Source organism: Drosophila ananassae, chromosome XR (assembly GCF_017639315.1).
Source record: "Drosophila ananassae strain 14024-0371.13 chromosome XR, ASM1763931v2, whole genome shotgun sequence".
NCBI lineage: Eukaryota > Metazoa > Arthropoda > Insecta > Diptera > Drosophilidae > Drosophila > Drosophila ananassae.
The window spans coordinates 10738925-10752507 of record NC_057932.1 but is presented as its reverse complement, the minus strand read 5'-3'; the positions used below and the strand labels follow the sequence as shown (position 1 = coordinate 10752507).

The 13583-nt window shown below is 37.5% G+C and overlaps 2 protein-coding genes and 1 long non-coding RNA gene across 8 annotated transcripts; 2 read left to right on the top strand and 1 right to left on the bottom strand.

Annotated features, from left to right (window-relative positions):
• The first annotated feature begins 1959 nt into the window (after positions 1-1959).
• On the top strand, positions 1960-6548 carry LOC6504258 (PDZ domain-containing protein 8). Its single transcript, XM_032452949.2, has 8 exons — positions 1960-2529; positions 2585-2839; positions 2894-3086; positions 3305-4544; positions 4627-4758; positions 4813-5460; positions 5521-5749; positions 5804-6548. The coding sequence occupies exons 1-8, from the start codon at positions 2365-2367 to the stop codon at positions 6005-6007; spliced, it is 3066 nt and encodes a 1021-aa protein (XP_032308840.1). The 5' UTR covers positions 1960-2364; the 3' UTR covers positions 6008-6548.
• A 115-nt stretch (positions 6549-6663) lies between these two features.
• Positions 6664-10775, bottom strand: LOC26513739. Of its 5 annotated transcripts, none has more exons than XR_001408224.3 (4): positions 7498-7850; positions 7053-7248; positions 6909-6988; positions 6737-6852 (listed from the first exon to the last, which is right to left on the bottom strand). It is a non-coding gene; the product is annotated as an uncharacterized LOC26513739 (long non-coding RNA). The 5 variants fall into 5 exon arrangements; XR_001408225.3 differs by having other exon boundaries at positions 6903-6988; positions 7498-7849; XR_001408223.3 differs by having other exon boundaries at positions 6664-6988; positions 7498-7849.
• On the top strand, positions 8310-13536 carry LOC6504259 (leucine-rich repeat-containing protein 20). 2 transcript variants are annotated; one of them, XM_001967330.4, is made up of 4 exons: positions 8310-9324; positions 12678-12821; positions 12885-13052; positions 13109-13536. In XM_001967330.4, the coding sequence occupies exons 1-4, from the start codon at positions 9045-9047 to the stop codon at positions 13258-13260; spliced, it is 744 nt and encodes a 247-aa protein (XP_001967366.1). In that variant the 5' UTR covers positions 8310-9044; the 3' UTR covers positions 13261-13536. The 2 variants fall into 2 exon arrangements, with proteins under 2 accessions (XP_001967366.1, XP_014759231.1); XM_014903745.3 differs by lacking the exon at positions 8310-9324 and adding an exon at positions 10894-11053.
• Positions 13537-13583: the final 47 nt, after the last annotated feature.

The window sequence follows — 13583 nt, the reverse complement described above, 5'->3', positions numbered from 1 at the left end:
TTCTTTAATTATATCTTTTTATTAATTGAATTATACAATAATGGCTTATCAATTTCCTATCTTTATCTTTTGACTTCTTTTGTTCCGACGCATGGGTTTCGCTTTTGGATTTAAATAACATAATAATAGTGTAATTATATTACCCTCGCTTTCTGCCCGGATTTTATACCCCTACCTAAGACAGCTCTCCCTAAGGGGGGGTTAGGGTCTGAGCGAGCAAAAAAAGACACATTTTCATGGTTTTTTTTTGAGGATCTGGTAAACATCTATTCATTTAAACTATTTTTAGATTGAAGTACAACATTTGAAGAATGTTTTGTAAGATAAAAATAATAAGAACTACGGCAATGGCGACCATTATATGCAGGCTCCTCGAAAAAAAGTTGCATTGCGATGCCCCTCATATATCGGTTGTAGATTATCTAAAATCAAAAAATCAAAGTTCTTTCGTTAGATAGACATTTTTCCCAGGTAAAGCTGGGAGGGTTTATAGAAGTTTTGATTTTTAAATTTTTGGGAACACTTTGAAGTGAAAAACGTGATTTTTGAGGAAAAAAAAGTTAGTTTTCCTTTCTTGTTTTTTGTTAATTCTAAAGTGTTGGTTAATATAAAATAGGCGTTTGATTATATAAAAAACAAGAAAGGAAAGCTAACTTCGGGCGGAGCCGAAGTTTATATACTCTTGCAGTTGAGTCGCAGTCCGCTAGGTGGCGCCACGCATCTTATATTATTAGATTTATAGCGGATCGTATACAGTTCACCGATCCTGATGAAATTTGGCATATCGAATTATTTTGCCAAAGAGGAACCCCCATTGAAACTCTCATCCTTCTAACTTGAAAAACAACGAAGTTATAGCTTTTCCGATCAATCAGTTATATGGCAGCTAAAGGATATAGTCGGCCGATCCTTATGAAATTCGATTGTTTTTCCCAAAATAGAATCTGTACCAAATCCCATCTTTCTAACTTAAAAAACCCCAAAGTTATGCCCATTTCGATCGTTCTATGACAGCTATAGGATATAGTCGGCCGATCCTTATAAAGCTTGGCAGCTTATCGGATTAGATTGCCCAAAATGGAATCCGTGGATAGTCCCATCATCCTAGCTTAATCAGTTATATATTCCGTCTTATACATATACTGCCTGCAAACAAAAGAAAGATCAAAGTACAAAGTTTTAACTCAATATCTTTAAAACTGAGAGACTCGTTTGCGTAAAAACAGACAGAGAGACGGACAGACGCATGCTCATATCGACTCACGAGGTGATCTCCTGATCAAGAATATATTATATATACTTTATACCGTCGGAGATTTCTCGTTCACTGCGGGGCACACTTTTGACCAAAAATATAGTACCCTCTGCAAGGGTATAAAAATGAAATTTATTTCACATTTTTTAAGTGGAATATAATTTTTTTTTTTTCAAATTTTTAGATTCTATTCTTATTTTTGTGGATTCTAAATGCAATCTTTTTTTCTCAATCTTAAATGATAATTAATTTAGTTTATTTTAAAAACTTTACGACAAATATTATTATACTAATAATTTATACTATAAATTAAAATTCTTAAAATATTAAAAATTATGTTTTTTGTTCAATAATCATTAATTTTTTATCAAAAAATAAAACTCAAAAACTAATGGATATTTTTGATTTTTAATTTGTTAACTCAAAAATTATATATCATGAATTTTATATCACAGTCTTTAATATTGCTCTTCCAAATGGCACCCATACATGTGAAAATTGTAGTAAACTAATAAAATGCGGAGAATATTATAGGTACTATTCGATGTCCAGTGTGGGGGTTTATAGCACTCGCTAATGAAAAGTGGAACACGGATACGAGTGACCTATTAAGAGAACCAAGTCCAGCATTGGGGGTATGTTTTGTGTCCAGTAAAGGGAAGCCTTTACAAGGCCAGAAGGGGCAGGGCTGATAGCTGAGTAGCCCTACAGGCCACGACAATAGTTCAACCCCTGTAAGGAAGCCAGCTGACTGGGGGACATGCGCAGTAAACGACGACGGCGAGTGGGAAACAACTGGCATAGCGAGTACATATTGATTTTAGGGCGTTTGTTCAGTAGCTGCAACAATTGTCGTTGGCAATGTCGCCTTTCTAGACCCAAAACTGCAGCATTAAGGGATATTCCATCTCGATGGACGAGGTGATTAGGTAGCACTGAAAAATAGTTCTTTAATCTCGATATTTGCAACACCAGCTATGTACGGAATTGAGAAAGCTGACATCAGCGTCTAGGCCCCGGAACCACGGGCAAAAGACGACTTGCACCATTTCCCACAGAGTACCACATATTTAGGATTTTGAAATTGCCTTTCGCACTAGCTATCCAGCATGGAGATACCTATTTCGAATATACTACTGCTGTGCTTGACCTTCCTGCTTATCGGTGGGGTGCTAATGATTCTCCTGCAGTATTTGCTTTTCATCAAATTCTCCAACCTTCCCGACGAAAGCGAGGAGCAAAAACAGATGAATGCCAAATACACTTTGCCACTGGTAGGTACACACTCATCAACCAAATTTTCCAATATCTAATTTGTTATGCTTGAAGAACATTAAGCAAACAGCCCGAAAGCTGAAGGGGCTGCCCAACATCGGCCCTGGGCCTGGCAATGGGTGCGAAAACCGGCAGGACACTCTGCAAGGAGCTTCGGCCCTCATATCGCTCAACTTCGTGATGCAGTTTCTCTTCCACGAGTTCAGAAACTCAAACCGTGTGCGCAAGTGGTTCTACCGGAAGCTGTCCATCGAACTGGACGAGTTGATAACAAAGACGACTACCGGAAAGCTTCTTGACAAGCTTACAGTAATTAAAGTCTCAAAAGCATAAGCGACGAACTAAAAACCTCTGTCATTTCAGATCAAGGAGCTCGAGTTGGGGGACCAGTTCCCGGACATAAAGTCTCTTTCTGTTCAGAATGTCGAGCTGGATGAAGGGGAGCACCGCATTGAGAACTTGGACCTGCTGTTGGATATAAATTACGTCGGAAACTTTTCCACGTCTATCGATGCCGACATGGTCCTGGGCAAGAAGGGTTCCATTATGTTGAAAGGTAGGTCATAGGAGTCGAGTTAATTGACGTCACAGTATTTAATGTTTCGCGGAAGCCAAATTCCTATAATTTTTTATTAGGAGTTATAATATTGATATGACAATTATATGATAAATATGATTGAAAATTGCATTTGTTTTTTTATATTTTTGGTATGTTTTTATTTCAACACTGTAGTTAATATCAAAAAGTTTTTTGAATGTTTTAAATTATTCTAGTTAAGCAATTGTCCGGCATGGCGCGTCTGCAGTTCACAAGGAAGCCTTACACGCATTGGTCCCTGAGCTTTTTGGGTGACCCGGAACTGAACCTCGACATCGAGTCCAAGTACCAGGGACGGCAGATGCAGTCGAACATCACGAACCTGATCTCCAATCAAATTCGAAAGGCGGTGCGCCGGAAACACACTCTGCCCAACTACAAGCTACGGTACAAGCCGTTCTTTCACTGGACAGCCGAGGACGAGTCCAGTGACTGCGACATCCAGCCAAACGGACTGCTGACCGTGCGAGTGGTGGAGCTATCGCGTCTAATATCCTGCCCGGAGGGGGGCGACACCTACTGCACCCTAACCTTGGCCCCGGTGCCCTTCATTGAGGCCCACCAGCGTGACAGTAGTCACGTTCTCATTTCACTGGATGTCTTCATTCATAAAGCGAAAAATCAGCAGATCGGCATTGTATTTAAACAAAACGGAAGCCAAGCGGTGCACATTGAATCGGTATTGCCAAACACACCCGCCTGCAAATCCAACCTACAGGCCGGGGACGTCCTGATGGCCATCGAGGGAAAGCCAGTGACAACGATCCAGCAGATTGCCAAGGTAGTCAAGACCTTGCAGGCGACAGTCTTCAGTCTGCGCATAGAACGGATTATTCCTGGCATTATCCGCAATGACGCTGTGCTCGAGGACCTAGACAGGTACGACGATCTGTGCGATTTACCCCTCTCCAACCCTCCAAAGTCCGACACCAACGATCTCGGACCAGCCGAGCTGGTTCCAAAGTGCTTGGCAGTTAAGTCCGGCCTTAGCAGTACTCCTACGAGTTCTCCGAAGAAGTCTAACCTCATTGCCAAAGCCATTAAGAAGACTATGAGCCGGGAAAGCGGCGACAAAGAAAAAGATAAGGATAAAGAAAGGGAGAAAGAGAAGGACAGGGAAAGAAACAAAGCGGAGGAGCCGGAACGGACAGGCGAAGAAGTCAATTACTTTTATCAGCACTCGACTATCGACTGCCCCTTTAGTCCATTGATCCAGATGGACGACATGTGCAGCTTCCAGCTGGACAATAATAGCCGTTTCCTCAACGTCTGTGTATTTTCCAAGTGCGCCGGCGAGAGCATTCTGTTGGGCTACAACAATGTTCAAATCAGCCAGGTTCTTGTAGAGTGCTCGGAGACGAGTCTAAACCAGTGTCTCCGGCAAATTGTTCTTAGCCCAGCTACACTCCAGGCTGTGTAAGTTAAGGAGGATAAAATTATCCTTAAAATGCCTTAGTCAACCTATTCCATAACAATTAATAAATAATATCTCCAACAGCAAAATGCATTCACTATCCAATCAGTCCGGATTCAATCCAAATTTGTGTTTTGGGGACATTCTTTTTAGTTTCTCTTGGATGGGAAACCCCAACGTCATAGTGGGGGGATCCAAATCTCCCTCTCCTGCAAGGTAAGCCAAAAACCACAGATTCTTCCCAAATCCCTTACTTGAATACCTTTTCAGAAACATATCGACAGGTGGAGACCATGGCGCACCGGAAATTCCTTCATCCGAAATTATGAGCATGAAATTAACTAGTTCCATGTCCGACACAACCGCGTTCTTGGGATCGACTACTGCGATGGTTGTCCCTCGAGCGCACAACTTTGTGAGAACTCATTTTCATCGCGCCACCCAGTGTGATTTTTGCGGCAAGAAGATCTGGTTAAAGGACGCGATGCAGTGCCAGGAGTGTACCATGTGCTGTCACAAGAAGTGCATAGCGAAGTGCCAGAACGCCACAGTTTGCGGTCCAGTGGACTGCACCGGATCCGTACCGGCATCGACGCCAGCTGTGGCTTTATCTATTGTTAGCAAGCCGGAGTTTACCATCACTCAAGCAGATAACCTAGAAGTTCTCGATGATCGATCCAGTTCCGCCGTCATAGACGATGCAGCTATTGAGGTGGCGGGGGGTGAACAAGTCCAGGTCCAGGGTGCGACGCGCATGGACTTGCACAGATCGAGTCTGACGGGAATGCTGGCGCAGGGAATCAAGAGGCAGGCGAGCAATCTGGACATTCCGGGCATAGTGTCTTCACTGACGGGCAGTGGAGGACTTCAAATAAATTCAAGGAGCCTCCCACCGAGTCCCCAGCATACGCCCTCGCGGTGAGCTTTTTTTTCTATAAGCCTATACGCTTTGCTAAGCTATTTAACTTCAAAATGTAGGAAATCGTCGATGATTGAGGACTCCAACCCCTTTGAGAGAGTTACTCAGTACTTGGAAGCCCTCCCATCGGAATGCACAGCTTTAAACTTTGATCAAGTTATGGACATTACAGAGCCGATCATCCGACACACTCGAAACGAGGATCTGATGAACTTAGCCAAGACATCCAGCAAGCAACTGTATGCGACCTCCCCATCAGACGAACGGGTAGCCAAGATCAACGAGCTGGTAAGATAATTATGAATTATTAAATTATGAAGCTTGAGGACCCTATTTTTTCAGTTAAGTAAAATAAGAGTCGCTCTGGACACGGAGACTGATGGTTTCACCATGATGAACAATGCGGAACGGGCCACAGAAACGTCACCATGGAAGCCCGCGTCTAATATAGAGAACAGTTCTGATGACAGAGTCCAGGCACTCAGTATTATTATGCTCTACCTGTGTACGGGTCTACAACGTGCCCAGGATGGGGTCCCGCAATAGACTAATGCATAGGCACTGACGGTCTAGGTGTATTCATAATTGTATTATTTTTAAGTAGCAGACTGGAAATGTAAATTTATGGGCATTTTAAATCCGTGTTGTGGCATACTCACCCAAAAGTATTTTTTAACCCGGTATTCTTAAGATATTGCTGTATGGAAAAAGGAAACGAAGGATTTGGAAATTAACAATCATAAATCAATCTAATTAAATTATGTCCGTCTATCTGTTTTAATGAAAGTATCTGCTTATACGTCAGAAATTATTTTAATCAAAGAAGACAACCACGTGAACTCGGCAGAAAAGAGATTTTGCCACACGATCCTTGAGTACCGGGTATATAATAGTCGAAGCACTCGACTTTAGCGGTTTTTACTTGTTTAAATATTTAGTCGTTTGTTCCTATCAAACTAAACGCTTTATTTGTAATTGAGAAAATGTACATATTAGATACGGGGTACATTCAAAATCTATATTAACATAAAGTCTTTTAAATTCGTTTTGACCAATAAAAATGTTAAATCTCAAACATGTCAATATACATTTCAAAACATTAAATCATTTAAATCATTAAGCATACGTTTTCATGAGCTTTTCTTAAATCTCAATTTCTAAAAATATTATCAAATGCATAAAAGCAAAAAATATTTTTTTATGTTTTTTCGATTAATTTAAATTTTTTTTCAAAAATATATTTATCTGAAATTTGACACAATCCAAATTTAAACATTTTTTTAAATTTTTGCAATTTGGCGCTTGAACCATTACGCAATAATTGTTTCAATTATATTCTAGATACGGAATAATCCGTACCTATAGTACTCCCGGGGGACATTATGCGTCACCTACATAAGGACATTTTTTACAGTAAAAGTTCGTGGCTGTGTATCTTTACCTGAACTGTAAATACACATTCCTGATCTGGTCGGGTTTAATCATGTAGAAAGCTTGGGCCAACCGTGCAAAGTTTGCTGAAAAGCTCTTGAGTAAAATATATATTTTTTCAACGAAAATTCATTTTATTTTTATAAAGATAAATAATTACCTTGAAAATGGTCATTCCTTTTTAAAATGATAACGTACCTTGTTGTCAGTAATTGCTGGAAAATGTTCCCTTACAAGCATACATGTATACACATACAAACATGTGTCTTATAAATATATTTCACTTAATTGCTCATTTTATTTCCATCTTGCACAGTGAAGAGAAAATCGTAAACGGCGCCATCAAATACAGTAACCTAGAGATTAAAATTGATTATTATAATTTTTGACTTTTCCTATAATAAGGTATAGTTATTTTAGAGATAACTACAGTTTTGCCGAAAAAAAATTAATTGTAATAGGCATGTATCCTTATAGGGATTTTCCTACCTTAGTTTTAATAGTTTCCCATCCCATCCCATACAGAAAAACTTCTGCTTGCTTAAACCTTATTTACCACATAATTTTTAACTATTGAAATTCTTACCATATTACCATTTTCTTACCATATCTGTACAAGTTTTGCAGCCATTTTTGTATAAAAATCGAAGACCTTGCTTATTTAAAATTTTGCTTCAACCAACTTACATATCTACGCCTACTACCAAATCGAATAGTCACATAAATCGAAAATAACTACAATTTTGCTAAAAGACTATTTTGCTAAACCGAGGTTAAATTTCTTTAAAAGTTACGAATTGTTAGATTCGCATTTATTTTTACTTAAAAGTGAAAATATCGTATATTGGTTACTATTTTAAAGGCGCATTTTAATTTTACATATTGAGAGGGTAATTATTTAAAAAAAAACCATGTTTTTTGGCGCCTCCAAAGTCCCCAGGAAAATACATTTTTTTTGTATTTGTTTCCACTGACAACTGTAGAGAGTTCCGGTATCCGAATGGGAGATGCGTAAAAGTCGATAATGCACACACATTCGCAAATGGATATTTTTTCGTATGGCACCTTTGATTGTACGGCCCGATTCCTCGTGATAATTCTCCGACTCTCTCTTGACTTGAGAGCGCCCACTTTTTGCATTGAACTTTTACACTTTGCCGGAATACGTAGCCAGAATGGCAAGAGAAAGAAAGACTGTTTATATCGGAGGCTATTGCTCTTCCGATGACAAGACATTTTGGTACGTTCAATGATACTCTACGAGTGCAGCTTTTATGTTCCAATACTCCGTATGCCCAATGCCTGGAATTTCTGTCAGGGGAAAGTAATCCTTGCCGTTCTTATCAAAAAGCTGTTGTATATAGTAGGAACTAAAGTGTTTTTGGGAATAGAAGTCAACGATTTGTAAGCATTTTACAAATTTAAATTTAATCTATTCATTAAAAAGTTGTCTTTTCAGAAATATAATTTGTCACTTAAATACTAAATAAATAAAATATATTACTGAGTATAATATAAAATGTAAGAAATAACGGTATTCAAGTAATTACTTTCAAAATTAAGATAATTTTGCCGAATAAAAACTAAAAATTGTTAAAGTTTTAAACCTCGCGCACGCCAAGGCGGACTTCCGTCCACAGTGATTGATTTTCATATAATTATGCACCCAAGTGAATATTTTTTCAATTGAGTCTCTGGCTGCTTCCTCTATTTATAGAATTCTCGATTTAAATAAGAAGCCATCAAACTTAAATGTATTTAAAACTATACATTTTCAATCTAAACATAGAGTAGAGTATCGGTATTTTGGCATTTCGCGGGTACTACCAATTTGTGTATTATATTTTTGTTTTTTCCGCCATTTCATTTTTCATTTGTTTTGTTATGCGCAGTTTTCCTTTCTTCTTCCGTGCTATAAAAACCGAAAGTAAAAAGTATTTTCAATATTTCAATCCGCAGGAGAGTCGCGATCAGTTGGTTGTGGAGTACCGAAAAATATTGCATCGTAGTTCGAACTTAACTGGAAAGGCCAATACGCCAGCAATAGTTATCGATATTTTTTTGAGTGAATCTATCAGTGAGCTCCGTGGGCGATTTGAATCTGGAAGAGCTGGAAGTGCGCGGAAAGTAAAACCAAGAACTGAGACCAGAAATGCGCCCTTTTGGCAATGATATCACTAATATCCCGTCTAACACAAGCGGTGACGGGGGCGGCGGCGATCCCAATGACAATAATGGTAACAGGAACAACACCAGTCCCGGGGGGCCAGACGGTGACAGGTCTGGCGGAGAAGAGGGAAACATAGACGATCGGCCAATTCCGGCGCACATAGCCCGGATCGGTGGCACATACACCTTTCCGCCCATAGCGGGTCAAGGAGTCATCCGTGTGGTGCAGAGATGCGAGGACGCGAAGGAGAACAACAATTTGGGTAAGCATTCCCCCAAGTCATCACGCCTTGGTTCCCAACGTATCAGTTCCCAACACAAGTCCCATAGCCAAGTCGTATGACGGCCTCCTGGCCCATTTCAGCTATTGCGTACTGCCCTACGATTTGATTATGGTACCCGTCACCCCACGCCTCGCCCTCTATTTTTTTCTCTGTTGGCCACCCCCTCGTTCATAATGCGTCGCGGAATTGCAATGCCAGTGCGTTGCTTACAATTCGAACAAAGAAACAAATTCCCATAATTTTAAATTGGAATGCCATATATTGCTAACTGTTTCGATTTCTTTCAAGGGGGTTTTTATTAAAAACTCTGTAAGTGACTGTGATTTGATTTGAAAAAAAATTCCTTTACATATATTGTTGGACGGTGTTAACCCATCGTATAATTTTCAAAATAACAACTCTTGCGTCATACGGGAATTTCCGTGTTTTTAAAAGTGAAAAATTTTATGAAGTAAATTTTATTTAAGTTATTATAATCTTCATGGTATTTTTCCAATTCGAAAAAAAAAAAACAATTTTAATTTCGCGCACTCTAAATTTGTTTATCGATTACAAATTAAGATATCGGATATCATGGATTTTAGTTTTGAAGAAAACTTTGAACATTGAATTTCGTTAAAACAAGGCAACTGTAACATATTTTATATCATTTATATTATAAAATAGAGGAACTATTATCTGATTGTTATGATTCATGTAATAAATGCAATATGAAAGCTTTTAAACTTTTGGCATTGACAGACTTTTTGGCTTACTGCGTATTACGTAGAATGCGTCATATAACGGCTTTTACACAAACGATCTGTCAAACATAAGTATAGATATGTATTTAATTATTAAAGCTTCATGGAAAAACAAATTTTATTTTTTTATAGTAAAAAAATGTACATATGTATGTATAGTTAGAATCTTGATATTTGAAAAATTACTGTTCCTATTATCGCAACTGTGAGCCAAAAAAATGCCCACGAAAACACATCGTATGCATCGTTCTCTTATACATTCGAAGAGAAATTTGAATTTAATCGTAAAATACTAAAGGTTTATGCGACAAAGATCGTGTTTTTCATTATTAAAAAAATCCCAATGAACCTAAATTGCTTAACGAGTAAAGATAGATCGAAAAAATAAAATAATTTTTGGCTTATCGGCAAAGACCAATTTATAAACAGTAAAATCTGGTATATGTTTATGCCAAAAAAATTTCTGTATGTTTATGCCAAAAAAATTTCCACGAAAACACATCGTATGCATCGTTCTCTTATACATTCGAAGAGAAATTTGAATTTAATCGTAAAATACTAAAGGTTTATGCGACAAAGATCGTGTTTTTCATTATTAAAAAAATCCCAACGAACCTAAATGGCTTAACGAGTAAAGATAGATCGAAAAAATAAAATAATTTTTGGCTTATCGGCAAAGACCAATTTATAAACAATAAAATCTGGTATATACGCACATCAGGAAATACCTTTTTATGTATAGCCGGTTTGTTCACGTGCTTAGTTCTGAATATCGATAAATAGATATTTACATATATTATCAGCAACCCTAGTGTTCACCAACTATTAAATGAGTAAGAGTTTGGCAAGATCTTTTGCAATCAGCTGAGAGAAATTGTGGAACCTTTATTGGTGAAATTCAATGGCGCACTTGGTGGTAAAGGTGATTCAGCGGTGCGAAGATGCTACCGAAGATGGCAATTTGGGTAAATAATACACATGGAACAATAACAAAAATAATTTTATAAATATATCAATGTGGTTTTATTCCCATGGTCAAAGAAAGGTGTACATACATATGTACATATGTATAAGTAAATAATTTTTTGAAAATAACATTTTTGACCTTCGTTTTTATTTATTCAAAATTCAAAAAATTTTGTTAATATAAAACATTAACTTATTTGTTTTATTGTGGAAATATTCCTTTGTACTTACATTTTTGCGAGATTTATTTCACCAAACTGATATGCAACCATAGTTGCATTGACCAGTTACTTCCAAAATATTAAAGTTTATTCCGAAAATATTTTATATATAAAATTGGTGGCATTTAGGTATAAAAAATGACACATTCAAATAAATTATTCCATATTTGCAAGGTGACTCTATTTAGTGTAATACAAAAATAATTGAATAACACAGGCCAACAGCAAAAAATCTCCACGCATAATTTTACCTGCTCCATAACCTTTAGGCTCCCCTGAACCAAAGTCCAGAACAAACATAGGTTCTATCACCCACCGTTTCTGCGGTACACCTAAGAGAAGAAATTGATCAAATTTTACCATATATTGAATTATTTAGGCCGTGAAATGGCTACGACCATCATTGTTTCCAGTACATATCATTTTTGAAATGTATGTGTACCAACTAAAATTAAAAAATGGTATCTAGCAGTTACCATATCTTTGGAATACTCATCCAAAGTTGAAATCTCAGATTTTCTACGTTAATTTTTTCTCTTCTATGATTTTTCCCCAAACATTTTTCTATGGAAGATTTTTATTTTCTTATTGAAATCAGTAGATCATACCATGTTTTAATTTTGGATTTAAGAAAAAACTCGGAATAATTTTATTGAATTTAATATAGGTGGTTCAACAATATTTTCTTAAATTAAATTGGAGTTTTTAATCTCATATTTTCAAAAAGTCATGGCTATCTACAACTTCTGTAAAGCTTTACTAAACAAGCTGAACCTGCAATAGATACGTTTTGAATATAGAAACAGTTTTAGATAGCCATGACTTTTTGAAAATATGAGATTAAAAACTCCAATTTAATTTAAGAAAATATTGTTGAACCACCTATATTAAATTCAATAAAATTATTCCGAGTTTTTCCTTAAATCCAAAATTAAAACATGGTATGATCTACTGATTTCAATAAGAAAATAAAAATCTTCCATAGAAAAATGTTTGGGGAAAAATCATAGAAGAGCAAAAATTAACGTAGAAAATCTGAGATTTCAACTTTGGATGAGTATTCCAAAGATATGGTAACTGCTAGATACCATTTTTTAATTTTAGTTGGTACACATACATTTCAAAAATGATATGTACTGGAAACAATAATGGTCGTAGCCATTTCACGGCCTACATAATTCAATATATGGTAAAATCTGATCAATTTCTTCTCTTAGGTGTACCGCGGAAACGGTGGGTGATAGAACCTATGTTTGTTCTGGACTTTGGTTCAGGGGAGCCTAAAGATTATGGAGCAGGTAAAATTATGCGTGGAGGAAAAAAAAAGTTGGAAATTGTCGGCCTGTGTAATCGGTTTGGTATATAAAATATTAAAATCGTAAATCTTGTTTTCCGAATCCAGATTTGTCCAAATGCGAGCTAATGCAAATACCAGATGCAGTGTACCACCTGATGAGAAATACACAACTGCAAACCTGCGACCTGAGTGGCAATGTTCTCAAGAGTGTCCTGCCCAAGTTCTCAATAAAGTTTAGCGCCATCACAGGTTGATTCTTTGAATGTGAAATAAAAGTTAATGTAAAATATGAATGTTAAATTATTTTCCCAGATCTCAACCTCTCAGACAATAAGCTGTCGAGATTACCAGACGAGTTTGCCAGCCTGACCGCACTAGCCAGGCTAAACATATCCCACAACTCGTTTATTGTTTTGCCGCAGGTGGTTTGGAAGCTGCCGAGCCTTACTAATCTGGATGCCAAGGATAATGCCATCCTGGGTAGGAGGGACTAATATATGTGCATATCAGTCTTCTAATCGTCCTTGTTATTGCAGAGATCGACACCGACGAAGTCATAGCCAGTGACAGTTTGGCTTCCGTAGACTTGCGCAACAATCCGCTGAGCAGAAACTGCCGACGCAAGCTACAGGGTTTCCAGACTCCCTTCCTGCTTCAGATCTCCAATGATGTTGACGACGATTGGTAGCAGAGACGGGTACATCTTCCAGAAACCCACGAACACATCTTTCGTTATCTCTACAGAGGGAACTCTCATTACCGAGGCAATCTCGGTGTCCCATTTTGTTTAAAAAGGCTTAGCTCGGTAAGCCTGGAAGAAGTCCTTAGTGGTTTTAAATAGTTTCGAATATTTAAGAAATGGACGAGGAACAAACATGCATATAAAACAAATTGCCAGGCGATGTATCCTATATGTCAAATGTAAAATTACCTGAAAGAATGAATTTTATATATTTTTTGTATATTTTGGTTAGCATTTTTATTGATTTCTAATTTACTTATTTATTATAC

What these genes read in the sequence shown, in the direction of transcription:
- LOC6504258 (XM_032452949.2), top strand. Translation starts at nt 2,365, where the DNA reads ATGGAGATACCTATTTCGAATATACTACTGCTGTGCTTGACCTTCCTG. An exon ending in CCAGCTACACTCCAGGCTGT is followed by an intron (nt 4,545 to 4,626) that starts GTAAGTTAAGGA and finishes TATCTCCAACAG; the next exon opens with CAAAATGCATTCACTATCCA. An exon ending in CCCCAGCATACGCCCTCGCG is followed by an intron (nt 5,461 to 5,520) that starts GTGAGCTTTTTT and finishes TTCAAAATGTAG; the next exon opens with GAAATCGTCGATGATTGAGG.
- LOC6504259 (XM_001967330.4), top strand. Translation starts at nt 9,045, where the DNA reads ATGCGCCCTTTTGGCAATGATATCACTAATATCCCGTCTAACACAAGC. An exon ending in GAAGGAGAACAACAATTTGG is followed by an intron (nt 9,325 to 12,677) that starts GTAAGCATTCCC and finishes TTCCGAATCCAG; the next exon opens with ATTTGTCCAAATGCGAGCTA. An exon ending in AAAGTTTAGCGCCATCACAG is followed by an intron (nt 12,822 to 12,884) that starts GTTGATTCTTTG and finishes TTATTTTCCCAG; the next exon opens with ATCTCAACCTCTCAGACAAT.